Source organism: Neospora caninum, chromosome V, assembly GCF_000208865.1.
Source record: "Neospora caninum Liverpool complete genome, chromosome V".
Taxonomy (NCBI): Eukaryota; Apicomplexa; class Conoidasida; order Eucoccidiorida; family Sarcocystidae; genus Neospora; species Neospora caninum.
The window spans coordinates 2,280,974-2,308,244 of record NC_018391.1 but is presented as its reverse complement, the minus strand read 5'-3'; the positions used below and the strand labels follow the sequence as shown (position 1 = coordinate 2,308,244).

Genomic DNA, 27,271 nt, shown 5'->3' with positions numbered 1-27,271 from the left:
AGTTCTATTGTGTTAGCATGGTTTTTGCACCGGGCACTCAGACTGTGTGGATCCTACGGGCCTCAGACATTCCAACCGTTTCTCGTTCTGAAATCTCGAGAACCTGTCGCGTTGCAGAACCGCGGCGCTGCCCGAAAAGGAAACGTCAACAGTGCGAGAACCCTATGCAGCCTTTCCCGAAGCTGCGACTCACGCCCATTTGCTTTGCGTTTGCAGGACAGCGCCGGCTGCTTTGTTGGATCACCTGAAATCGAGAAGATGCGTCTCAAACTTCACTCTTTTTGTCGTTCTTGTCCTGCACGCGAACGACCGATCCGGCTCCGACTCCGAAGAAATCCAGGGACGAAGCATCGTCATCCAGCGGGGTGCTCACAGGCATGTTCTGAGATGAACACACACAACAAAGCCATGCGACGTTTCTCGGATCCTATGTTTGGCGCTTCCTTTGCCTTGTCCAGGGGAAAGGCTGCAACTTCTTCCCAGTCTCGAGCGCAATACGCGCACGATCAACCTGTCGCTAGCCCTTTGCTGCAGCAGTTCCGCGATCGGCACAAGGCCGTAAGCAAACTCAGACTGGAAAGTCGACACAGCGGGCTGGTTGACGGTATTCGTCTGACGGTCTTGCCTAGCCAGCACACCTCAGTCTCGGATTGTCCATGAGAAAACGTCGGAAACCGGAGATCCTACAGAATCCGCTTGAGAGATACGCAGGTGTCTTGGCGCACGCGTGCGTTTTCTCAGCTCTATGGGCGTTTGCGCAAAAGCATACCAGTGATCGTTTTCGTGGAGCGAGCGCTGAGAGAGGAACATCTCATCGTGTGCGTCGACTCAGTGGCCCCGCACTGCGCGTTTAAACCTAAAACGTCAGGGTGCGTGTATACCCCAGCCAAGACGCCCGATGAGCGTGAAGTGAAGGAGCAAAGTTTCCGCTTCCCTGCATGGCGAGTGATCCAGCTATGGGGCCCGAGAGTGGCCCGTGGCGATCTGGAATTCCTGCCTTCTCCTGGGCGTCCGCACGTCTCCACTCAATTCCTTACCCCGTCGTTGTACAGGAGGTCGATATGTGCGACGGGAAGGCCGAAGAGCCGCATGCACAGAGTCTTGAGATCTCTGGTCACAGACGGATCAGAAACAGCGGAAAAGCGAACGTCGACGAGGCAGCGCTGCACCATGCGAATCTCACACCTGACGCTCCGGGAACCCCGGCGATCTGCAATCCTTGTCGAGAAAAGCTTGCCGAATTCCTCCCTTCCTACCACCTCCTGAGAGAGCCGCCCAGATCTCAGGGCCGAGAATCGGGAAGCCTAAAGCTCAACAGGACATTCAAGGCCCATAGCTTGGCCAGGATTCCCTTCCGCTTCGTCAACCGCGTCAGAATAGGAAAGCGCAGCGCTGCTAAAAAAACGAAAACCGCGTCAGCGACTGGTCCACACGCTTTGTACCTCCGGCTTCCTGCGCATTCTGAACTCACCGGACTCGCATCGACTTGGGAACTCGCTTCTTCACGGGAGGCTTGTCGAAAATGACTGCTGCGTCAGGCTGAAGCAGCACGTCTACCAGCGACGAAGCGAGGACGACCGCGCCGCCTTCTCCCTGCGCGGTTTCTGTCCACACACAAGCAAACGCCGAAACCCGATTTCTGCTAGCAATACATATACATATATACATATACATATGTATATGTATGTGTATATATGTATATGTATGTTTATATGTATATGTATGTGTATATATGTATATGTATATGTATGTGTATGTGTATATGTATGTGTATATATGTATGTGTATATATGGATGTGTGTATATGTATGTGTATATATGGATGTGTATGTGTATGTGTATATGTATGTGTATATATGTATGTGTATATATGGATGTGTATATATGTATGTGTATATATGGATGTGTATGTGTATGTGTATATGTATGTGTATATATGTATATGTATATGTATGTGTATGTGTATATGTATGTGTATATATGTATGTGTATATATGTATATGTATATATGTATGTGTATATATGGATGTGTATGTGTATGTGTATATGTATGTGTATATATGTATGTGTATATATGGATGTGTATATATGTATGTGTATATATGGATGTGTATGTGTATGTGTATATGTATGTGTATATATGTATATGTATATGTATGTGTATGTGTATATGTATGTGTATATATGTATGTGTATATATGTATATGTATATATGTATGTGTATATATGGATGTGCGTATATGCACAATTTCGGGTGCAGCGTCCGAGTGTCGAGAACCGATCGATCAAAATCTTCGCTGGTGATGACCAAGGCGACAACGCCGGTGTCACCGGAGCTGCAACTACGACGCGAAAACCTGCCGAAACAGTGCCGACATCGCAACGTGGCGCTTGAAACCCTGTTTCTCCCTGTGACCCTCCGCGGACAACTGAGCCTACCGCCAAGAGAGAAGTCTCCGTGTGTCTCCGTGAGTCGATCGAGCAGCGCCTCGTAGGCTGAGGAATTCTGCGGTGCGAGAGAAAGAAGAAACCGCAGCCACCTTGTTTGGGGTCCGGAAGCTGCATCTGGAGACGGAAACCTGTGCATTTACCCAAAGCTATACAGTTTGTTGGTAAGTATGTAACCGGCGAGCTATAAATACTCTGACTACAGAATCCCAAGATAGCACCAATACCGTCGGTCTAGAAGTTGATACACGTGCATACTTCTCAGCTATGACAATTATGATTGCTCTTCCTCTCTCTTCAATCTGGGAAGCCGCGGTCGAGTGATTTGGTGCGCTGAAACCGAAGCTGTGCTTGGGAACGCACTTGCTCATCCCCCACGCCTGTCGTCCTCGCAGCGGCCTCGTTCCCCCTCCCCGTTCCACTGCTAGGTTCAGACTCTGCCTCTCTCCGTTTCGCCGGATGAAGAACGTCGCCTCTCGGTTCGAGTTGTTCTACAAAGTTGACCTTCCTTTCTGAACAAGGTGATATTGGACTTGGGTGTGCGGTCTCGTAGCAGGCGCATCGTTTCCACCGTACACACACTTACTCTGTCTGCCGCCTGGTTGGGGCTCTGCAGCGCGGCCACCAAGCCAGGAGGGATCGGCAGGGAAACTTCGCCTTGGCGTTTTATGCGGTGCAAAAGAGACAGCGTGTACCGTTCCGCTGCCGATCGATCCGCCCTGGAGATTGTTCCTCCGCTCAGAACTTTCAGGCTCGGGAACAGAGAAATCATCACCTGCAACGCAAACAGACGAAACAGCGAATCGGCCAGACGCACCGGTAGAGGCCGTGCTGTTTGGCTGCCTCAACCTCCCTTGGAAGGTCCCTCGGAGGGGACACGTTTGCCATTCTTGAAACGACAAACAGGCATATGTATAAATACACCATTGTATCCTATGGATGCGCTATGCGGCCACAAAACATATACACGTATGCGTGCACACAAATGTCAACTCCTGCTTCAGTAGATCATGGCTGCCTGCCTTCAAAGCGGCGCTGTTTTAAGGTTGATTTCTTGTCGTTGTGCAGGACAGAAAAAATACTCTTCCCTTCTTCGCAGTTTCAGCGCGTGAAGCGGTTTGTTCGTTCCTACTTGGCGTTGTGGAGACGAGGCGCCGAAGCCGGTGGGGACGGACGCCGCCTTTGAGTTCGAGCACGGCTGAAGAAGCAGGGGGTTCCCCTGCAGCATCAGTCTTTCCAGAGACGGAAAGAGACGCGCGAGCGACGTTATCGTCTCCCTGATGCGGCGAAGGCCCAAAAGGAACAAGGGAAAACAAAAGTGCGCCTGAAATTGACATCGATTCTTCCTCCTGAGGACGCACTGGCGAAACCACGCAAAACACTCCACGAAGAACAGACACACATGCGCGTGCAGTCTGGATGTGCACAGCACACACGAGGACGTAAATGAAAGCCAACTGAAATCGATGAGCGGGGCTTCGTGCTGAAGCGTTACACAAGACCACTGCCCTGGGGCAAAGACATGCAAAATATGCACAAAAACCGTTAGACGCGATTCGGGCCAGTAGCGCATACACGTGGAGAGAACACCCAGTGAGTTACCGGTCGCCCTTGCCATCACCAGGGACGTTCTTTGAAGCAGGGAGGCACATACCCATGTCTACCTCGCAGCTGTCACCGCAGACGTCGTCATTTCAGGCACGAGACTGGAACGCAAGCACAGGGAAACTCGCTCTCTCTCCGAGGGCGGAACTCGCTGCCTTCACACACACCCTGAGGAGCAGTCTGGGGCCGTTCGGCCCCTCTCGGATGTACCATTTCTCGATGCAGTTGTCTTCCAGGCACAGCTCGATAATCTTCGCCCTCCGGTCCTGGCGCATAGAGAGAGCCCACGCTGCAGAGCCGTCGCGCGTTTCGCGTGCGCCGATTTCCAACTCACAGCCGGACCGTTGGCCGTCCTGTGCAGCGGATTCCCGAGATCGTTCGGAATCCGTTGCCGACTCTTCACCTCCCTGGAGCGGTGCGCCTGTCCTGGAGGGCGATTTCTCGGGTGTACAGACTTCTGGCTCGTCTGTCTGCGGTGTCTGTACACCCGCGAAATCGCCCAGGTTAGCGTTGACGGCACAGATGGTTTCCAGGCGCGGCAGGTGGCGCATGCAGGCGACCAGCGGGGTCCAAGAGTGGACAGGATTGTCCGAGACATCCAGAAATACCAGATTTTGGAAGGCCCTGGCCGTTTCTGCCGGGCTTTCTTCCCCGTTGACGCCCGCGTTCGCCCGCCGCGCTGGCAGCCCAGCTCGGGGGTCAAACAGTGGAAGTGCAGGCGAGAAGTCGTTTCCACGAATCGAAAGACGCTGCAAGTGGGGCGCGAGCGAGTCAAAGGCGAGAAGCTGCAAACGGAAAAGCGACAAGAACAAAGAGCTCCTCTTGAGAGACGCTAAATGGCGATGTGCGCCGACGGCGCGAAGCACTTGGAAATACGAGTTCTTTGGCGCACCTCGTCCCAGGTAACGAAGGTCTGATCCAGTTGAAGCTCCGTTAGCTCCTCGAGAATCGTCCATTCCTCGGCGCGTTCTGCGTGGGCGTCTCCCTTTTCTCCTTGCGCAGGTTCAGGAGAAACGCGAGAGACAAACGGAGGCAAGGTAGAAGCTCGCAGCCGCGTGCCGCAGAGAGAGAGCGAAGAAAGGCGTGGGACGCATCGAAGAATCGCCAGCAACTCCTGCCAGTCGGTGATCAGGCTGTTTGCAAGCGACAAGAGGCGGAGATCTGAGGACCGAAGACGCCAAAAAGAGCCTTCAAGATGCCCACACAGCAGGCCTGGCTTCGCGTGCTTCCATGCAGCGTAGCCCCCGACAGTGGGCAGGTGCGCGCGCCCGGAACTACGACAGAAGGTGGCGTCTCGCTTCATTTCATGAACGTCGCATGCAAAGCTGGTGGACCTGCCTTTTGGGCTACCATCCCCGTCTCCCTTGGCTGTTCCTCTACACACACAAGTCTAGAACCAGAAACCATCTTGATCATATACAATGCCTACATTTCTACATCCATGCATACATATATTTATATAGATGCGCATGTGCATGTATGTTGAGGTGTTTGTGTACTTGCAGATGGAGGTGAGTGCACAGACGCTCACTGGGGATATCGACGCATGTGTGCCCATACACCTGGCAGCGTCTAGTGTTACGGATGGTCCAGAAGTTATTTTCTCCTCTGTGTATGCACGCACTTCCGCATAGGTGCACACACATACACCCGGCACCAATACACAGAGCTATCCACACATGCACGAGCACTGGCGCTTTTTTCTGTCCCGTTCTCTCTGCCTTTCTGTCTCGGTGAACCAGCGCGAGACTCTTGTTTTGCTCAGTTCGTACTTGGAAGCACGAGACGAGGAGGAGGCCCCGCCGTGCGGATCGCCGAGGTGCTCGTGAAGCTCATGGCGTTCAGCAGGTGGAGGCGAGCAAAGTACTCCTCTGCCTGCGGGGATGCATGAGCGGAAGAAAATCGACAGAGAAAGCCTGGGAGCAAAATCCGGAGAACAGAGAGACGCGGGGCTGCCTGGTCGCAGCAGCGACGGGTTCAAAAAAAGAGAGAACGACCGGACACAAAGGGAAACAGAGTGGAAGAAAGAAAGACACCGACGCGTAGTGTCCGGCATCGAAAAACCGCTCTCGAAAAAAGTCCAAGAAATGTGGCAAGTCAGGACCGCCAGTGTCTCTGGTTAAATCCAGATCTACAAAGTTCTTCCCATGCACGCGCGCGTGCAGACATATGAGTAAATACACTCGGTGAATATTTATATGCATGCATCTCTCTAGAAAAAGGGTACGCCGCCATCACTGCCAGGCCACGCACCTATTCTGCCTAGGATATCAATATTCCCACACACATGTATGCATACACATGCATAAATATGCATATATATATATATATATATATACGTTTCATAGGCATGCACGCGTCGTGGTCAAGTCTCTGAGAAGCTGAGTGTACGTACACCGGCTGCCAACGGTGTTGTCTTGGACTCGCGTACCTCCTTGCGTCCGACGAATTCGACGGGCTTGGTTTTATTTGTAACATGATTGACGAGGATCATGGAATCAATTTGCTCTGAGACAGGCAAACGCCCACTCTGCGGCCAATTTCCTCATACTCCCGCCCATGCGCTCTCCCCGAAGCTGTTCTGTTCACTCTTTCTGTGTCGCGACGTGCGTCGAAAGGAGACATGCTTTTTTCGTGAAACAAGGCCGCGCGAGAGGCAGAACACACGTGTCACGGCGGTCGAGGAGAGCGAAAAAAGAAACAAGACGCGACGCCGGTCAGTCCGCCTTTTGCCAGAACGCGACGCAACTTTCTCCCGCTTTTCCTTCCAAGGAACTCCATGCCACACGAAGCGAAAGAGAGTGCACATGGGGCGGTGTAACGAGCGCAAGAAAAGGCTTGACTCTGGAAGTGCCTGGAGAACTGGAGTCTTGTTTCGGTGTATGTACACCCAAGACGAGCTCAGAAGACCGCGAACGAAACGCCCTCGTGCGGTGAGAAGCCACTTTCGGTGAGGGTTTTCTTTTCGAAAGGCCCCACAGAGGTCTCTTGGGCTTTGCTTCACCGGTCTGGCCGGATTCTCGGCTCCGTTGTGGACGACTTCCCCCCTTTCTCTTTCCTATGTCTCCTTTTCTGCCTCTCGCCCCTGATGTCTTCCCTGTCGATCTCTGCTCCCCTCACGATCTCCTCCTAACTTACCCTGCGTGAGTTTCCTGGTGTATCGCTCCATGACAGCTCTCTTGAAGTCTTTGGGCTCCAGGAGTTTGTGTCTTTTGACGAAGGAGCCTGCCGTGCATCGCTTCGATTTCTGTTCTTTCGGGTCTCCAGCGCTGCTCCCGTCTGCTGACGCGGCGGTGCCCCCAGCGGTGGCGGTCTTCGACCTCGATAAAGCTCCCACGCAAGTGAAATAAACTTTCCCGTTGAGGGATCCGTCGTGCTTCCCGCGCTCCGCTTCGTCCCACTCGACGCCTATCCACAAATCTGCGTCTTCGCTGGAAGACAACGAGCAGGAATCTGAGGCGCCACCGCCCGAGAAGGACGCGCCTCGTCGGGAGTAACCGTCGACTGGACCAATGTAACGGACCGTGCCCAAGTGGCCGTCGAGGTCCGCTACTCTGTCGCCCGGGGTGTACATACACCTCAAGGGCAACAGGGGAGGTGGGTTTGCAGTGTCTGGACAAGCCGCAACTGCCGTTGCGGGTTCCGCCATGCTGCTGAGCAGCTCGGATTTTGCTGGCGCACAGGAAAGGGAAAAGAAGAGAACCCGTGTCTCGTGCGGGTGAAGAAAGCTCGTGCTTCAAAAAGGCGAAGACGAAGGTGGGAGAGAGACCGGTGACGCGGCGAAACAACACAGAGGAGCGGCGGCACAGAGAGAACGGAGGAGAGAAGTGACCCCAAGGTGAGGGCGGAAAGAAAGCCGTGAAGGCAGCCCTGAAGAAACAGCTGGGTTTTTGCTTTCGTCAGCGGGCGTCCCTCTCTCACACTTCTACTTGACGGGCGATTTCCTTCTCTCTTGTCTCCTCTCCCCTCTCCTCTGCGCCCGTTTCTTCGCCTTGGCCTCTCGCCGGCGAGTTTCTGTCTCTACCCGAAATGCGCTTTCCCTTCAACGCAACCGGTCTCCCACACGCGCGACGCACCCTCAGAAGGCAGGAAGGAGAGAAAGAAGAGATAAGAAGGGAGGACAAAGAGAAGGCAGGGAAGAGGGAAGAGGTTCGCAACGCGACCGCAGCGGGGAAGACGATGGCGGCGCGCCGAGGAGTGCTCAGTTCAGGGGGCGAAGACGAAAGAAAAAAGCCCGGCGACGGAGGAAGGTGAGGTCGGCAAGCAGGAAATGCGTGGAGAAGAGCTGGTAGAGAGAAGAAGGCGCAGAAGAGAAGAAGGCACGCAGCGACCCGACTCGCCGAGAGTGAGAGAGAGCGAGTCGAGAGACAGAGAGAAGCGCGGCAAGACAGCGCAGAAAGGAAGGTGAATGCAAAGGGGAGATTTCGGCAACGGGCCCACCACACCCTCAGAGAAGAGAGACAATATGAAAGGGTTTTAGCGGGTTTCTTTCGGCGTTGTGGGTCACCGACCTGTCGCTTGTCTTGTTCCCTCTCCCGTCGTCAATCCCTAGCCCCGAGTTTCGGTCAGCTGTGTGTCGAGAGTGCGGTCGGTCCAGGGCGATTCCAACGCGACGAGGGCGAAGCGTTTTCCGTTCGTTCTCTGTCTCGCCTTCTTTTCGACGAAAAGACTTCTTAGGTTTCTGGTTTCGGCGCCGTCGTCTCTGGTGTAGCAAGGAATAAGACAAGGCGCCATCCAGGTATCCGCCCCCCAGAGGCGCGCGCGTTCCGCTCAGCGTTTCTCGCGGCAACATGGCGAGAGAAAAAGCCGTTTTGCGCGGGTTTTCTCGCGACTGCATGCGGCCGATTGAGGACGAGGAAAGAGAACTCAAGGAAGGAGCACGCAGGCACAAAAATAGGGAAATCGACTGATTTTCTCCGTCGAGTTCTCGTGCTTCTCGAGAGAGTAAAGGTGGGAGATTCTGCTGAATGTACACCTCGCTGGACTCCTGAGGTTCGCTGTTCCTCGGTCCCGCCCTCTGCTGGTCTGTGAAAACGCGATTCTGCCGTCGTCCGTCTCTGCAGCGCGCTCTCTCTTTTTTCCTGTCTTTCCCTCTTGTCCTGCAGTCTTCCCTTCTCGATTCTCAGACTCGAATCTGTGACCTGGAGCTATCCGCTCGGCTTTCCCCTGCTCTCTCGCGAGACCGCCACCCCTGTCGACACGGGTGAGGAGGTGCTTGCGCGGAGTCCTTTCCGACTTTTTCTGGTGCCTCGCCCTTCTCACTTCAAGCGTTTTCGGATTTCGGGGAACTCTCTCTGTTCTGTCCTGGATCTCCGCGGACCGGAGGCCGCAGCCACTGCTCACCCGCGTCCAACGATGCCCGTTGACTGAGAGTGGATTCTGTGCGTCCGTTTTTTGTTCGCGCTTTCGTTTTCCTCTCGTTTCTCACCTCGTTCTTTCCGCTCTCTCCTCCTCACTCCGCATTTGTGTTGCGTCTCCTTTCCTTCCTCCACGTTCTCGAGTAGGCGCAGGAGAGAGGGCTCTGCGGCTGCGCGTCGACAGGGAGTTTCTCATTCAGTCCACAGAGCCGTCCTTCTCGCGGGCGACATCCGCACTGCCTCTCTCCGAGGAGGGGGAAGCGCAGACGCTGGCACCGTGAAGGCGGCCCTCCTGCCCCATTGTGCGCCCCATAATCCTTCTGTCTCTTCCCCGGTCCGTGCCGTCTCCTTTCACCCACTTGCCGCTCTCCTCTTTCTCTCCTCTTTCTCTCCTCCCTCTTGTCCTGCATCACTCCTCTTTCTCCTTTGATTCCTTTTTGCTCTCTCCTTTGACTCTCTCTCCATTTCGCCGACACAATGTACCCGTATCCCTCGCCGTATGGCGTCAACGGTCTTCTGCCGGCGCCGTCGCGGCAGCCGGCCGCCATGCCTCCTGTGACGCCTCCAGCACCCGGTGAGATTTCCTTTTCTCTTTTCCCCTCCTTTTCAAAGCAAAACGCAAAGTGAACCCTTGTCGTCAATCGGGCTACTTCTCGGATGGTCCTGTTTTTGGGTGGAGATCAATACCATATACCCGCTCTCCCCTCCGCCGATTCATCACGCTCCTTTTCTCTCTCTCTTCGTGCGTCTTCAGTGGGAATGAGAGTCCCCGTCACGCCTTTGGGTCGTCAGGGCGGGTGAGGGGATGCTGTCGCGTTGTCGCCATCGCCTTCGCTGTCCAACGTCTCTGTGGTTTTCAGTGTTGGGGATCTGGAGGACAGCAAGTTGTTCATCGTGCGCTAAAGATCTGTACATTCCACGCCGCACATCTCTCACATTTCCTTCTTGTCTTCCTTCTTGTCTCTCTCGTCGGTCGCGTCATCCCTCTTCGATTCTCTCTTCCAGGGGACAGAATGTGTGTGGCGGAGTCAGTGCATCTGTTTCTTGTCTTCACATAGCGGCCGGTGCTGTCTCCCCTTTTCTTTTTCCTTAGCCGGTGTCGTCCCCTCCGCTCCCGTCTACTACGCGGCAGGCTCCGCGCCGCAGCCCCCAGCTCCCCTGCCGCACCGGGTGGCTGCCGCCGCGGGGACGCCTTCGGTCGGAGCCGCGACCGCGGTCGTCGCGGCGCCTGGAGCCCCAGCGGGGACGCCCGGCGTCGTGGGCGGCGCCATGGCGGGCATGGCGAGCCACGTTGTGGGAGCTCTCGAGATCGAGGGCGAGGTGAGTTCAGAGGGGAGACGCTTCGAAAGAGCACAAAACACCAGAGTGAACGCGACGCGAAGGCCGATGAGCGAGCGAACGAAAGAAAGAGGTGTACAAGTTAGGGTTAGGCGGAAACAACGAGAGAGAAGCATTTTCATAAAGGTCCTCGTCGGGGACAACGCGGAAGAGAAAAAACGGCACACGCGGGACGCGAGAAGATCTGCATGTATCCGCCGTGCCGCCGTGGGGGTCTGTGTCCTCTGCACACCCTTCCCTGTGTATCTCGCACGTTTGGATTTTTCTCTGTCTTCGTCTCAGGACGAGAACGGCGACACCTGGGCAGTCAATCGATGCCACTTGCACACAAAGCCGCAACTCCACTGCAAATTTTGTCGGAAATACAAAAGTCTGTCAAACACCGCGAAACGAGTTTCTTCTCGTCTCTCTTCGCTTCTCCTCTCCTCGCTTCTTCTCTCTTCTTTTCTTCTCTCCTCGCTTCTTCTCTCTTCTTTTCTTCTCTCCTCGCTTCTTCTCTCTTCTTTTCTTCTCTCCTCGCTTCTTCTCTCCTCGCTTCTTCTCTCCTCGCTTCTTCTCTCCTTGCTTCTTCTCTCGTTCGTGGTATATTTCTCTTTACCTGCCAGGCGTCTCGACTCTCGCAGTGCTCGTGTTTTGGGGCGACGATGCCTTTTAGTTTCTCGGTTTCTGTCGCACCGCCCTTCCATCTTGTGCGCCCGTCTGGGACGTTCGCCTCCCTCGTCGAGGTCTTCCTCTAACCCATTCAGCGTGCATGCATGCGCCCCCATGTTCCTCCTCTCTTTCATTTTCCCCTTCCTCCCGTCGTCGCTTTCCTTCCAGTGTCAAGACACAGTGTCGTGCTGCTGTCCCCGTCGTTTTCCCTGAGCGTCATAGCAAATTCGTGTGTCTGCACAGAGCAGCCTCCTCCTCTCCGTTTTCCCTTGTCTCCACCGGACTGTTTCAGACAGCGAAAAGCCGGGTCGCTTTGTGTATCTTACGACATTCACGTGTCCCACATCTTGTGCCTCGCCCTGCGCTTCCGTCTTCACTGCAAACCTCCAACCTCCACGCGGGTATCCGCGCAGAAACATATATGCGCCCGTCTGCTGTCTCTCTCGCCTCTCCAGGTTTTGCGCAGCAACTGGGAATTCTCCAGAAGCGCCAACTTCGGCAGCAAGAAGACGACGTGCAGAAGCGCAATATGGTGGAGATGACCGACTCAACGACGTACAATGTCAATGCTCTCCTCAGGTGTATGTCTTCACCTCTAAGTTGCTCCGCGCGTCCTGGCCTCTTGTCTCGCTGATCCTTCCCTTCCCGCCTCTGGTCTCCCGTATGGGTGCTCGCCTGTGTCTCCACGTATCCTATTGGCCTCGAAGCTTTGCGGGCACTCTCCTGTCGCACCTTCGCCGTCGAGCCGTCCTCTCTCTCGTGCGTGTTCTCTCGGTCTCCGCTCCGCCTCACCGCTCCCTCACTTGTTTTTTCCATGTTCCGTCGTTCTCAGATTCTTCGTTGCTGCCGTCTTCCTCTCGATTTTGGACTCTGCCAGCAAGTGTCTTCTCTTCTTTCTCGTCTCTGCCTCTCTCACAGGTCGTTTCTTCTGTCCCTTTGTGAGGCGACAGTGCGTGCACTGCGAGGTGGCGTCGACAATCGACTCTGCGCGCGCGAGACGCGAATATGCATGCACCCCATATCGCAGCACATACACTGCAGTGTGAAGTGTATATACACTCGATACCAGCGAAGCATGCAATATGTGCTTGCGACACGGAGACAGCTTCCCTCCACCCAATTGCTTTGTGTGATTGGGGAAAGGCGGAAGTTTTCCTTTTTCCGTTGCGAGCTTCGCTTTGCTTTTTGCGTCTCCCCACTTCTGTTTTTCTGCTTCTTCCGCGCCGGTGCATAGGCCACGTGCGGCTTCGGATTCTGGTATTTCTTCAGCGAATATTTTGGCGTCGGAGTACTTCAAGTCTCTCCACGAACTCAAGACCGTCCCCGAAGTTGTTGACGAAATTGCGCAGTACGCGCAGCATGCAGAGCCCTACTGTTCCGGGTCCTCTCGAGCCCCGTCGACTCTCTTCTGCTGTCTCTACAAACTCTTCACCATGAAACTGACAACCAAACAGGTAGACCTTGTCCACGGCGCTCCGCCTCACCACTTCCTCTCTTCTTTCCTGGTTCTTTCTTTCTCCCTCCTCCTCTGTCTTACTCTCTTTTCTCCATCTTTCTCCCGTGTTCTTCACGTGCGTGGTCCTGAACGATTCGCCCTCTCGTAGCTTCTTCCTTTTCTCCCTTGTGCGCTCTCTCCTGCGGTGTCTCGCCGGTTCTCTCTGTGCGATGCCGTGCCTAGCCTTTCTTTTCCGTTCGCCCTTGTTGTCTTTTCTCGGTCTTTCCCCCTCGGCGTCTCTCCACAACGTTCGCGCTTTCCGCCTCGCGTCCTAGCAGCTGCTCACAAAGCGGGGCAAGGAGTGGAATTTCCCGGCGGCTTTCCTCTCTGCAGGTCGAGCAGCTTCTCGACTACTCCGACTCGCCCTACGTGCGCTGCGCTGGATTCCTCTACCTTCGCTATGTCCATCCGCCCGAGAAGGTATGCGCGCGGGGCTGTTTTCTCGTCTCCTTCTTCCCCACTGTGAAACGCGAGAACGCGCACATGAAGTAGACCGATGTCCAACATACAGTTGATACACATGTGTATACACAAGCGGTACGAATATCATGCATGATATATTCGCTTTGGTAGTCTCCTGTATCCGGTTCCGCTCGTCTCGCCTCGTTCCCGATCTACGGAAACACGAGAGAGAGACGAGCAGGCGATCTTCCGGGGCGTTCCTGAATCCTATTTCTCACGAAGGGCGGCCGGAGAGAAAGCCCTTAGAAAAGAGAAAGAAGGATCGGCGGAGCTAATGAGAAAAACGGAGGAAGTCAGGGCGGGAACGAGGGTGAGCACAGAAATAGAGCGACGTGGTGCGCGGCTTTTTTCTTCCAAAGTTGTTTTGCCTATCGGCCTCTCTCCACGCGCCTCGGCAGCCGCGCTCTCTTCATCGGCGTGCTCCGTGTGTCGCAACTGTTTTCTCTCCAGCTGTGGAAATGGTATGAGGCGTACTTCCTCGACGACGAAGAATTTGCGGCGAGCGCAGATGCGAAGAGAACCACGACTGTGGGTAAGCGAGGTGCTCAGGGCTTCTTTGCGCCTCCTGTTTCTCTTCTCGTCCCTTTGTGCTGCGTGAAATAAAGGACGCATCTTTGCTGGCAGGCCCCGGCCAGCGCCGTTCCCTGCGTTTCAGGAGCGAATGTGCGTCGGGGAAATGTCACATTTCTTCTTTTTGCCGCGAGCCTTTCTCTCCTTCGCGTTTACCTCTCCCGTGCGTTTTTCGTCGTCCGTGGTGTCTCGATGCTTCTTATGTGCGTTCGTCCTCTCGTTCACTCTCACGCCTCTCACGCGTTTCTCTTCTCTCTCTTTTCTCTTCTCCCTCGTTTCTCTTCCCGTCTCTCTCCTATCTTCTATCCCCCTTGTCCTCTGCTTTTCTTTCCCCCGTCCTCGTGCGGTCCTCTCTGGTGAGGAACGCTGGCGCCTGGGCACGGTGTGTTGTGTCAAGTCCAGACTAAGCGGCGGCGGCGCCAGGCTCTCTCTGTTTTTTTACAGGCGAGTATGTGGAGTCTCTGATCATGGAGGATAAATACTTCAACACAGTGCTTCCGCGTCTGCCCGTCAAAGTGAAGAATTTGTATGGGACGCAGTTGATGGCGATGGATGAGCACCGAAAGCGCAAGGCGAAAAACACGGAAGAGGTCGACCGGTTCGTCCCGGGCGCCTCCGTCCTCGCGTGCTCCAAGTAGGTGTCGTCTCTTGGTCTTTCGTGGCTCGGTCGAGGGCGGGCGCTTTAGGCAGCTTTTCTCTCCTTTGTCCAGGTCGGCGTTCGGCGCATGTCTTAACCCTCGGAAGAGGCAGACTGCCGCTGTGCCCCGGTGAAAACACTGTTTTAGAACTCAAGGAGGCACAGCGTTTGGGGCGCTTTGAGATTTGTCACCCTGTTCCGCGCCTTTTTGTCGGCACTCCTCCAGGAGAGACACTGGTCTTGTTTGCGCGCGTACGCGAGAGCTGTTCTCGACAGCGGTCGCGGAGCGTTTTGAAATTGCCGGGAGTTGGGTTTGGCCGCCCGTTCGCGACAGAAGGGGCGTGAATCGCCTCCCTTCTCCTCGCTGAGGACTTGGTGTCTCTCGAGCTTCGCCACTTGGAAATTCTGGCCTGTCTCCTCCTTGGCTTTTCCCTGTCGTGGACGGCGGGCTGCGTCAACGACGAGGTGGTCAGTGCGAAGCCCCCCAGAGAGATTGTCCGTGTGATGGTGTTTCTCTTCGGGCTTGCTTCCCCGCGTTGTGGATCTTTTCTCGTCTCCGCGCTCGGCGCTCGTGGCGGGGTGACGCCGTCTCTTCACGCGGCCCCCGCCCTTCTTCTCTGTGCGCTGCAGAGGAGACTGGCTAGACGGCGAGCTCATTTCCGTCGATCTAGAGAGCCGCCCGGGCGGAGCGTGGGTCCAGCTGGAGGACGGGAGCGAGGAGCTGATTGACCTCGGCTTGGTGATTCTTTTGAACGCGAAGAAAGAAAAGAAGGAGAAGAAGGAGAAGAAGGAGAAGAGGCAGAGAGACTTCCGCGAGGACGACGTCGACCGCAGAAGACGAAGCCGGTCGCGGAGCGGGAGCGGAGACAGAGACAGGGAGCGCAGAAGAGATCGCCGCTCGCCCCGCAGGAGACACAGAGACGAAGACCGAGGGAGGCACGGAGAGACAAGATCCGACAGAGGAGACAAACACAGAAGCAGCCGACGGTAAGTGCAAGGGCCGGCGAAGAGGAGGAATGGTTCGTCATGCGTTGGGAAGGCTCAAATCGGCAGCGTACGGTCGCGCGTGAGAGGGTTTTTCACAACTTGAGTCGGTTTCTTTCTTGATTTCGCACACAAGCGGAGATGCGAAGGAAGGCAGGAGGGTGCCTGCAGAGGTTCTTCCGGCCTTGGTGGGCACAGCGTCAGAGGAGGACAGAGGCGGACGCAGGGGAGAAAAGCGAGGAAAAAGAACAGAGACAAGAGAGTGAAACACAGAGAGAAAGAAGAGGACGAGGGCGAATGTGGCGACAGGACACCTAAGGCGGAAGGCCCAACGGGGGGGCTGAGAAGCAGGGAAGTCGAGGCTGAGCCGCCAGTCGCACGAGTGGCAATGAACGCTCGTGGCCGGTAAACGTCTCGTCTCTCGCGGGTCGTTTGTCTTCTTTCACTTTTTTCCTTAGTTCCTGTTTCACCGTGTTTCTCGACGCGCCCTCTCAGGATTTCCGTGATTTTCATCCTGTTTCCGTTCCCTTTTTCTGCCTCGTCAGGAGTCGGAGCCGCAGTGGGGGACACTGCAGCGAGAGCCGGAGCGCCAGCAGCAGCCGAAGTAGGGCAGGCAGTCCGCACGCAAAAACCCAGCACGATCTGTTGAAAGAATTTAGGCGGAAAGAGAGAGAAAAAGCTCTCGCAACTGGAAAGGTACGCCCATGGGCGCCTCGACGGACCCAGTTCACATCGCGCTTGCACGCAAAAAAGCCCTCTTTTTATCCTCTGCGTGAAGACGATGCATTCTCGTGCACTCTACAAACGCACATACACCTCTATATATGTATGTATTTATATATAGATGTGTGTAGTTATGTTTGAATGGGCCAGCGTGGCGTCGCCTGGTGTCTTTCAAGCGTGGTCCTGGCCAGCAGGGAACCGAAGAAGCCTGAACAGATTAGTGAAACGCGGCAAGCTGGCCTCTTTGAGGACTCGGGAGGGGGGGAGGCGAGGGCAGGCCCCAGGACATCAGTTGGTCGTGCGTCTCACCGCGATCTGCACGTTTCCTCCTCCGCTGTCAAGGTAGAGGAAGAACTTTGTGAATCGAGTGTGACTGGAAGCGGCCTCGTGGAAGACTAGGGATCTGTGGCAACTCCGCTTTTCTGCCCCGCCTCTGCTCACAGGACTACGCTCGAAGACCCACGTCGTACAAATCATCCCTGTCGTCTCGCCTCAACAATCCGTCGCACTCCTCGCGGTCTCACCGTGGATCGTCGAAGAAAACAGACAGGTACTTTCGTTATCGACTGGCTCCGTTTCATGGCCATGTGTAGCCCCAGACCGGGGAGGAAACAGGTGCACAGACGCCGGAACCTTGGGGGTTCTCAAGGCCCGTAGAGGGTCACTTGCCATCGTGAATTTGAATCGCCGCATCTAAATTGTGCATGGGAACAGATATATATATATATATATATATATGTTTGCGTGGCAGGAGGCCTGCATGGCTCTTCCGTCTGTCTGTGGTCGCGTCGCTTTTTACGTGGGCTCACGTGAGAGCACAATGCGGGGCGGCGATATTTTTTGCAAGAAAGCGTGCGGGGTCGTCTCTCGCGTCCTCTGCGTGCGAGCTGGTCCGGTTTTGTCGATGGACGCGTAGGCACGCGTCGCACTCGCTTCCGTCCCTTGCTGCTTTCCTGTGCGCAGGTCGCCTTCGCACGGCCGAAGTGGAAGCAAACGGATGGTGCAGTCCAGCGAGAGAGACGGAGGCGCTCGCGGCGCACCCGCTTCGGCCCCGAGTGAACCGGCTGCAGCAGCCCCTCCGAAGGAGCCTTCTCAAGAGCATTTGAAGAAGATGCAGCAGCTGATGGAGAGGTAAAGATTGCGCGAGTCAGAGAAACCGCAAGCCGCTGTTCTCCGAGCTCGAGGCGCGGCTCCTCGGCTCGTGGGCACGCCCAGCTTCTGTAGAGTGTGTGTCCCTTGACGTGTGTGTCGCCTCGCATGCGTTTCCGGTTTTTTTCTCCGCCCGGCCTCTCGCTGTATCTCTAGAAATGGAAAGGACACAGGCAGTCGGTGGAGAGAGAAGGGCTGTTTCTTTCCGTTGGGGTGTCTGCGCTCGCCGGGAGGCCAAGAGGTCGTTCTCGTTTTCGTGCATGCGATTTGCTGGTTTCTTCGCTTTTCCCACGCAGGTACAACCGAGGAGGCGGTGCCGAGGGCGGAAGCGGCGACAATCCCCGGACGCAGGACGGCGAGCTCCCCACAGTGATGCGACTCGGAGGCGGGCGATAGATGGAAGGTTTTTTCCTTGGAAACGATGTGTGGTGTCTTCTTTGCTAGCTCCACCCGGGTTTCCTTCGGAGTTCAGACGGCGCCGCGTTTTCTGCTCCTTCCAGGTTTTCCGGTCTACATGTCTTTCCTTCTGCCCCCGTAGACTGGCGGGCGTAGGTTGTCTCTCTGCTTTTCCTCGGCTTGGAGTGGAGAGTGACGAAAGAGGGTGGACAGAAGACACGGGATGCACGATACTTTACGCGATGTGGAGCTGCGGCGAGAGAGAGAGTGACGCACTCGTCGGTTTGGGTTCTGCGCGTCACGCTTTCAGTGTTTTTGCTGGTGTGCTGCGGGCTGTTTTGCCCCGTCCCAGCGAATCCGTCTGTGCTGTTCGCGCGCCGCTCACCCGTTTGGTGGCGTGCATTCCTGTTCGGACAACTCTCTTTACACGGGAAACGCTGACTGTGTCCCTTAGGGGGAAAGTCCTAGGCGGATTGAGCTTGGATATACGAGCGTGATACCTCGGTTTGCTGCTGAGTTCCACGATTCGCCCCTGAGTTCCACGATTCGCCCCGAGCAGCCTGGCGAGAGCTCGAGGACTCGACGCTGAAGACACTTCCCTCATTCATCGCAACGAGGCAGGAGCCTAACACCTCGAAGGCCTCATTCTGTGTGAATTCAACAGCGACGAGTCTGAAAGTTTTTTGCCACAAAAAAGGATTCCTCATGCGCGCCCGGCACGCTGTAGAGCAACGGTGTCTCGATACAGAGTGCTTCCTGCAGTCTCTACGGAACGTCCTGCACGGGGGTTTCTCGACGGACACACCAAAAAACAATCCTCCCCGGAAAGACATTTTCACGCTCTGCGCCAAAAAGCGTTTGGTTCGGACGGAAGAAGATTAGCGTCGTCGAAAACCCCCGGCAACAAAGCACACCGGCCAACGCGGGCGCTATGATGACACTCTCTGTTTAGCGTTTCCGTTGACGACGCACTACGCCTTTGCCTACAGACTTTTCGTGAGTTCTCTGTCCTTGTTTTCCGCCTTCGTCCAGAACAAAAGACGATCTCCTCACAGAAGCTGTGTCCACGGGTTGTTAAGGGCTTCGCGTTGCGTGATCGACAGCAACACGGTTCACGGAAGAGAGCGATTCTGCGCAGAACGCGCCTTTACTTCAAAAGAATCCACCGGGGACACAGATGACCAAGTCGAGTGTGCTAACGCAAAACGTCTCTTTGCTGTGTCCCGACCGACAACAGTTGCGATAACGGCAGAAAAGGCCGTGACATTCCTACTGGCGGTCGAACAGCTTTTTCTGGGGAGTCTATACTACGAGTTGGACTACGGGTTTCGATCTTGAACACCTTTGTTTACCGGATCCAAGTTCTATTCTGCTTTTCATGAGCGCAGCGCTTCCATCGCACACAGAGTGTTCCCAGAAAAATATGTCTCCGGTCCACATCGTACCCGACCCGTCAGGACTCTCTGGTTGGTTTTCCTCGTTGCCGCGAGCTGTCCCGACACATCCTGTAGAGACAAGCGACCCACGGAATGCAGGAAAGCACACAACCGGCGAACGAAGCACACATTTGAAACGTACAGAGTCCCTTTTTAGCCATTCGACCGGCACCAAGTGTTTGGGCTTTCCGACCTGACCTGACCGTCAACGGGCCAAGAGCGGCGGGGCGCGGAGAGTGTGCATTCACGTGCCTCGTTGTTTGTTGTTTCATGTTGGGACGGTTCTTTAATTTTGATGTGCTGGTTTTCTCGTCTTTGCGTCTAAAAGCGACTTTCACGAATCTTGGTCCTGCGTCTCCAGAGATTCCTGTCTCTGCTCACAGCCTGCACAAAAAACCGCCTCCATGCTGGCGGCCGCGGTATCGGACCGTCAACGTGGGGGTGGTGATTCCACCGAGGGAGAAAAGGCTCGAGTGACCTGGGGTTTCGTTGGCGTCACGCGGGGCAAGATCTCTTTCCGTACTGTCTCTCTCTAAGTTTCTCCGCTGGCCTTCTTCCCGGAGTGTTCACTTTGCCTGTTTTTCTTCAGGAGTGTCCGGCGTTTCGTCGCCCTGGGGAGACTGCGCCGCTTTTTTGCGCACGTGTTTGTTACACACGCTTTCCAGACCCTCCGGTCACATGGGCCTCTATTGCGCTTTTTCCTCGCAAAGCAACTTTTCTTCGCGTGAATAGGTGTAGCGCACGAGCAGCCGGTGTTTGGAGCTTTTCGCTTCCCGGACTGCAGCTTCCTCGCAGGGGACTGGCTTATTTTGTGCTGACTCGTCGAGATCTTCCGCCGTCTCGCCTTTTTTCTCGCCTGTGCACCAACAGTTTTTCTCGGTTTCCAGATCCTCGCTCGCAGGAGTCTTTTTGTGTGTACTCGGGAAAGAAACCACGCTGCTATTTGGGTCGATTCTGCGCATACACACGGGGCCTCCTGCAACGGCAGAATTCGCTTTCTGTCTCTTCCCTGAAAGTCACCATGAGGATCTCACTGAAGAAGCGGAACGGGAAGTTCATCGACGCTTTCGAACTGCCCGATGACTGTACCGTGGAAGAATTCAAGGAACTCTTCTACCAAAAGTGTACGTCCCTGCGCGCAGTCTCGGCGCAGTGCATACCACAGCGGCTCTCTCTCTCGACTGCAAAGGCGATGTCAGGACAAGGGGGAGTCTTGATCAAGGCCGTATCCGTCGTTTTTCTCTGTTCCGTCGAAAAAGGCAGAGAGGGACGGTCATTCGAAAGCATAAGTGGATCCATCCGGAACGACCTGAAAAGATCGTGCGCCTCTCTCGGTTCCCATCAAAGAACGCGGTCCCCGGTTGTTGTCCGTACTCCCGCAGAGATCCACGTAGAGCTTATCCACTGTTCACTGCACAGGTTTTACGGTTCCTTCGTGCCAGGAGTGATGCTTCGTCTTCCCCTGGAGCGGGGTCAGTCGCTGTGTGCCGCGATCCTTTGAAAACTCGTGCTTTGGGGACGGAACGGCGCTGGAATCCGTACATCTCTTTCTTATGGGGAGGTTGCCCCGCCGAGGTTTTCCTGAGTCCGCGCGGACTGTTCAAACGGCTACGTCGCATTGCCGTTTTCGGCAGTTCAGTCCGCAGTGTCTGCACGCTGCAACAGCCGAGAAAGCCTCCGGTGCCCCGAGAGCCGTGGCGGTTGCATCCTTGCTGTTCGCTGCAACTTCACATGACAGCTCGACCTGTCTATTCCGGACGTACACCTGCGCGTGGCTCCTTTGGCGGCTTCTGGACCGGGCGATCTGGGCAGTGGAAACGGCTTCTCTCTCCTTTCTTTTCCGACCTTTCTTTCTGTCCTTTCTGTCTGACGTGTTCCTCGCAGTTCACTACTATCCAGAGAGACAATGGTGGACTGTCGACACTGCCAAGGGCGTGCCCATCAAAGGGAACGGTCCTCTCGAGGCGTACGGCGTCCAAGACGGCACGACACTCGTTTTCAAAGACCTCGGTAGGCGCGTCAGCCTCTCTGAAGTCGCCAATGTCGTTTTTGGGAGTCGCCGGGGGCGAGTGAGGGGAGTCGCCCTGTCTGCGGAGAACCCCCGGTTGCGCGGATGCGGGTTCCCTGTTCGGATATATCTCATGCCCGGTTTACGGTTTAGCAACGAACCTCGGGTGAAGTTTTAAGGTAGTGGTTTAAAATGCTTTGGAATTGGACAGGTCGGGTCTCGCCGTTTTTCCGAGGGCTCCTGTCTCTGCTGGCCCGAATGAGAGAGCATCACGCCTCATCGAGATTTAGCTTCAACAGGTTTGAATCTACTTCCCGCCCGCTTCGCGTCCTCAGGAGGCAGGGTGGAGGTCGAGGGAGAGAGACACAGCCCGTTAGTTTTCTTTCGGCGTAGGGATCGCGCAACCTGATCGTCTGCATCGTTTCTCCCGTGTGCATGCAGGTGTGCAGATTTCGTGGCGCCTCGTCTTTGTGCTCGAGTACGCGGGGCCTCTCTTCATCTTTCCTCTCTTCTATTGTTGCTCCGCCTTGATCTATGGCGTCGACGTCCCTCCGGAAAAGTGCCTTGTGCAAAAGTAAGTCCTGGCCTCGGGGGTGTACCGACGCGCGGCGGTGGTCTCCTGCCTGCCTCGTGCAGGGAGGGGCGCTTCGGGGACGTCCTGCACGTCGTGTTCTTCCGGGTGGGGATTCTGGCCTCTTTTTATAAAGCGTTGCCTTAACATTCAACTGCCGAAGAACGAAAGGCGCGCCTTCGTCGCTCGGGAGTTGCAGGACATCTGTCGCGGTAGCCTCGCGCGTCGGCGCCGCGTGTGCCAGCCTGCCTCTCGACGCACGCTGTCACCTGGTCCGTGTTTTCTTTTTTTCTCTCGCACCGACCGCGAGGTTCCCTCGCCAAAAAAATCGGCTAGTCGACGGGTGTTTTCGGGTGTGCGTGGTGGCTTCTTGCAGAGTCGCCTTTTGGCTCACAATGCTTCACTACGTCAAGCGGGAGTTGGAGACGTTGTTTGTCCACCGATTCAGCAGCAGCACGATGCCCATCCGAAACGTCCCCATCAACTGCAGTCACTACTGGCTTCTCTTTGGCGTCTTCGTCGGCTACTTCCTGTTCCACCCTAAATACAAACCTATGTGGGGGGATGACCAACCCGTTGTCATCTACGGCCTCGCCGCAGCGATGGTGGTGAGGTGCTAGTCTTCGAGTCGCCTTTCCGTTTTTCTGTGGCGCACAAAACGTCTTGAATCCAGGGGGGACTCCGAGGCGACTCTCGCGTTGCAGGCGTGAACTTCCCAAAGAACGGAGGGGCTCTAGCTCCGTCCATGCGTGGAATCGCGACCGTCTCCCGCCGTTTGGCCTCAGTCTCTATGACGCGTCGACGAGCGTAGCCTTTTCAGAACAGGAAGCAGCGCCCTTGGGAAGTATCTCCGCTATACAGCAACGCTCTCAGCTGCACAGAACAAAGACCTTTCGCTCCCGAGACTCGCCAACACGGTTTTTCTTCACGGACTCGCGGTGTGCGTTGTCGTCATCCGGTGTTTTTAGCTTCCACTCTGAAAGAACGTTTCTGACCCTGCGTCGCTTCTTGGCTGCAACAGGCGCAGAGAATCGGCCCCACAAAAGCGGGATGAAGAAGGAAACGAACAGGGCGTTAACTGTCTTTTGATTGTCTACTGCTCCGTATGTGTGTGTCTCCCCCCTCTCAGGGCTTCGAGTTGCTGAACTTCAAGACGCACTTGATTCTCCGGGGCCTGCGGGCCCGCGGCACCCGCCAGCGCGGAGTCCCCTGTGGGTGGGGATTCGACCTCGTCAGCTGCGCGAACTACTTCTGGGAAACACTCGTCTGGGTGACCTTTTCCATTCTCGTTTCTTGTCTGACCTGTAAGATCCCTTTTCTTAGGCGTCGTTTCGGTGATCTCTGAAATTGTCAAGAAGCGAAACGGTCGCGTGACGCAATGCTGGAGGAGCGGTGGACGTGTCAGGTCGCTGAGATTGCATGCGCACCGTGGGGAAACGGCGGGGGCGATACGAACGGGTGGTTCATCCCAAGTTTACCTGGGAGACGCGTTGCCGTATCGAGAACGTTTGGAAGTGACGTGGCGGGACTGGAGTCCGTTTACAAGCGACTTACATCTTATATGGTAGACTAGCTACTATCTTATATCTTACTACCGGAGTGGTGCTGTCCTGGCCTTTCATGTGGGTTTTGTGCAAAGCTCTTTTGCGGGGTGTTCTTTCCAGCTTGGATCTTCACAGTCGTTGGATTCCTGAAGATGACGGAGTGGGCGCTGAAGAAGCAACGGAATTATCGATCCGAATTCAAGGACTATCCCAGGTGGGTTTTTCAGGGTCTAGATGGCACACGTTATCAGAACCGGGCGGCGTGTGTCTTGAAAGGGCTGTCGATTCACTCCCAACACCCATTTCGGCGCGTGGGGCAGTTGGAGTCAGGACTTCCGTGTAGGTCGCAGTCTCTGATTCACAGCGCTCCGACACGGCGCAGCGGGACGGAGGTGCGAGCCGCTCTGAGGCACGGCGTCTGTGGCCTAGCTTTTGTAGTTCGGTGAAGTACACGGACAAGAGGGAACGCGTTGCGAAAATTCGAAAGCGTTCTTTGTAACCCAGAGCACGTCCGGGGCGAAGATTTTTTCCTGGGCCAAGCGCCCGCTAGAAAAAAGGATCTCCACACGTTCCCCCTATGGCACGTGACCCTTTCCGTGAATCGGTGTTAAGATGCGTCAGATTTAAGATCCAGAGTAAACACCGGCTTTCGACGCTTCTCTGAAGCTCCACTGTTTTTAGTTCAGGGAATGGAGTTGTTCGTGCGCGTGCAGATTGCCGTCGCTTTGTTGGCTTTGTGTTCTATTTGTAGGAACCGTCGCGCAATCATTCCATTCATCCTCTGATTCAGCTGCTTGGCGGTCGACCAGCAAGGCCTTCAACTGACTTGACTGCTGTTTTTCTTTTTTTCTACTCGTTTCTCTTTCTCGATCTCGCGAGGGGCAGGGTTGCCCGCGTACAGCTGCTTTGTGTCAAACAAAGAAAACTCTGGCTGAGTCGATTCGCGGCGCGAAATCTTTGCTTCAGTTCCTACAAGCCTTCTTCCGGGACCAGGCAGTTGATCGCGCAGGCCGCTGCTCTCCGCAGTTCCGCCCGCTGAGCCAGGAAGCACGGCACGCAGTTCGTGTTTGCAGATCGGTTGGTACGAAAGGTGTTCCCGAGTTGCCGGCAAGGCAGTGAAATGTGATGATCTGTTGAGCAACGTTCGTAGGGGAGGTGCTCACAGGGTGACTGGCAACGAGGGGTTCAGGCTTCGCGTGGCGCGGGGGATTCACCTAGCGATTAAACCGAGTTTTTGTCCGGGCGTGATTTGTTGCTTGTGTACTCTAGAGCAAAAATGGGAATCGTTCAACGCATAGTCTCTTGGGGTTTGCTGTATTTCTTCTGACTTGGGGTGACTCAGCGGCGCCACCAATGAACCACACGCAGCCTCTTGGGGTGTTTCCTGCGTGAAGCATGAACGGCTAAAGAAGCATACTTGTTAGTGGCGCTGCGTAGATTCTCCAGTACGTGTGCGCAGAAACGTTATGCGTTTTCCGTTCCTCGAGTGGAAGTCCCTGTTGTCCAGGACGCCCTTGCTGCCTACCTCTCGGGAATGGGCCTTTTTTCGGTGCAGAGAGGAACGTTGACTGTGCAGATGTAACTTGGTTGCGTCCTCCCCGCGTAGTGAACCGGGCAGATCTGTACAGCGGAGCTTTGGTAGTTCTTTTTCAGCGAGCTGAGACGGTGCAACGTCTACAGCAGACGACATATCTACTGCACGTGCCCGCTGCTTTTTCAGACGGTTTGCCACTGTTTGTTTCTCCATTGTTTTTTGTCGCTCGTAGATTGGTCGGCTTACTCGCGATATGGTCCTCGCCCGTCTGTTTCTGTAGTCTGTTCTGTGGACAGCTTCGCACCTCGTGCTAGCCGGGCGTCTCCGAACATTCCCCCTGCTTGAGCGTAAGCTCTCTAAAGCCTCGTCACTTTTTTCAGTAAAACGACTTCTAAGCAGTGCATGCATCTGAAACGCCGTAGGAACTCGCTGATCTACCCTCGAGGGCCTTCGTCTCTTGATATCTCGCACTGTGCGTTTCGCGGCACCTCGAGCTCTAAGAGATAGTGTCCCGAACTAATGGTCTCCAAATTTTGACGTTGGTCCGGATTGTAGAGGAAGAGATCTGACACATGAACAAGGGAGATGTTCGAGGCCAGCGCGCTGCGGTGTGTAGTCAATCGACGTGCGCCGTAGGCGGGTTGGCGTGACCCACTGCCGAAAGTGAAGGGCAGATAAAGTCACGGGAAAGAGTTCTGCAGCCACATCCGATCGTTCCCACATCGCGCTCGTTCCTCAACCATACGGTCCGTATACTTTTCGCGGTGAAGGCGGCATCGCAGGGGAGTCGCAGAGTGTTCGATAAGATTGGACAATTGAAAGGGTCGTGCATCAAGATCAAAGTCATGTGTCGTACCAGATCCGCTAGCCTTTCCACATGAGACAAGTTTCATCGGTCTCAAAAGCTGCAAAGCACGCGAGCGCTTTGACACCGTTTAGGATCCTATTAGCAAGACATGGTGACAGCATGGTTGGATTCGTCCTCGCGTAAGCCTGCAGGCTACCCCTCAATAAAGCGGAACGATTTCGTCGGGAACTCGGTTCTGTACCTTCGGCATCGTCCCGATGGTTTGAGATGTGTGTGTAGCAGAGTTCACTGGAGCGGTGGCACTCGCGTTGATTCGTTTACACCTCCCTTCTCGGTACCCGAATCCCTTTGCGCGCGTATCCACACGTGTGCCTTGTACGGAAGTACTTTCATTGTACAATATCTACGACGGGGGCCCAATTCGTCGCTCGAGAGACTTCTCAAACTGTTTCGCGTCTTTCGCGTCTACCAAAACGAATGTTACGGTATTCTTTCACAGTATATATATTGCACGGTGTCGCTCTACACGGAACTGTTTGTAGCTCTGACAAACTCTGGCTTTCGACCCTCTCGTTTCAGCTACTGTACAACTGTTTTCTGCCCTAGCGGTTGCACTATGACCTCTCTTGTCCATTGCACTCCGTCTTTTAAAGTCCTCTGGGTGATCTGGTTTGACAGAAACCGTGATCGCGAATGTCAGTCTGCGAGTACGGATAGATGACATTCACACACCCACATCTGCCGAAGATACGTCATACGAAGGCGCATTTTCCTCTGGGATCACTCGTCCGAATTGGCATTCTGCAAAATGGAAGCACTCCTCTACGCCCTTTCGGAATTAAGGGGGGCTAAACATTTAAGGAAGCTCCGCCTCGTTTTTCGTGTACAGACAGACCAACGCTACAACACTCGGCGGCTGTTCGCATGCATAAACACGGCTCAGAAACGGAAGCAAAATGGTAGCACGCTTGCAAAAAGTATGATCCGGAATATAACCTGAATCCAAACCAAACACCAGCGCACCCCGCTCGGGCCACGCCAGATATGTTATTTCAAGGCACCCTCAGCACGGACTCACTTGGAACCGCACTACTGCAGAAACTTTCTCCACATGTAGTTTATTCATACGGAACCTGTACTAACCACACAGCAGCCAGGCCCGTGTCAAAGACTCTCGTTCGCGGGAACGGACATGCGGAAGCACGGTTAGTGACTTGCGTCCCCCCAAACCGCCCCGCGTGAAGTATTCCTGTCACGTCGCGAGGAAATAAAGGGTCTCACTTAATCTGAAACGTCTGCTTCTTTTTAACGAAAGCACCGAATACTCCTGAGCACAACGATACCTGTCGTCTCTGCTTTCCAGCCATATACCGAAGACAGACACGGTTCGCTTTTGTTCACGTAACCTGCGGAAGACAGCTTCTTCCCTGCCACGAAACACAAACTGCACATAAAACGCACCGTACCGTCGCCGTCAGCCCGACAGCGATCAGAGAACACGAAAATATCGCCTCATTTTCCGAAACTGTAGCACACGCTTTCCGACAGAGCACAA

The 27,271-nt window shown here is 55.0% G+C and overlaps 3 protein-coding genes across 3 annotated transcripts; 2 read left to right on the top strand and 1 right to left on the bottom strand.

Annotated features, from left to right (window-relative positions):
- Positions 1-265: 265 nt before the first annotated feature.
- NCLIV_014970 (Hypothtetical protein, related) lies at positions 266-7,702 on the bottom strand (the record flags this gene model as incomplete). The annotated part of the gene is made up of 11 exons (XM_003881686.1): positions 266-382; positions 1,038-1,110; positions 1,472-1,604; positions 2,440-2,506; positions 3,035-3,223; positions 3,581-3,725; positions 4,156-4,838; positions 4,946-5,214; positions 5,826-5,928; positions 6,485-6,561; positions 7,192-7,702. 11 exons carry the CDS (start codon positions 7,700-7,702, stop codon positions 266-268), a joined length of 2,367 nt encoding a protein of 788 aa, XP_003881735.1.
- A 2,185-nt stretch (positions 7,703-9,887) lies between these two features.
- Positions 9,888-17,815, top strand: NCLIV_014960 (hypothetical protein; the record flags this gene model as incomplete). The annotated part of the gene is made up of 12 exons (XM_003881685.1): positions 9,888-9,984; positions 10,504-10,730; positions 11,866-11,980; positions 12,669-12,853; positions 13,228-13,314; positions 13,807-13,888; positions 14,371-14,560; positions 15,194-15,550; positions 16,093-16,243; positions 16,714-16,820; positions 17,234-17,401; positions 17,716-17,815. The coding sequence occupies 12 exons, from the start codon at positions 9,888-9,890 to the stop codon at positions 17,813-17,815; spliced, it is 1,866 nt and encodes a 621-aa protein (XP_003881734.1).
- A 2,457-nt stretch (positions 17,816-20,272) lies between these two features.
- Positions 20,273-24,159, top strand: NCLIV_014950 (putative trans-2,3-enoyl-CoA reductase; the record flags this gene model as incomplete). Its single annotated transcript, XM_003881684.1, has 7 exons — positions 20,273-20,375; positions 21,136-21,261; positions 21,701-21,833; positions 22,207-22,438; positions 22,960-23,134; positions 23,495-23,588; positions 24,126-24,159. 7 exons carry the CDS (start codon positions 20,273-20,275, stop codon positions 24,157-24,159), a joined length of 897 nt encoding a protein of 298 aa, XP_003881733.1.
- Positions 24,160-27,271: the final 3,112 nt, after the last annotated feature.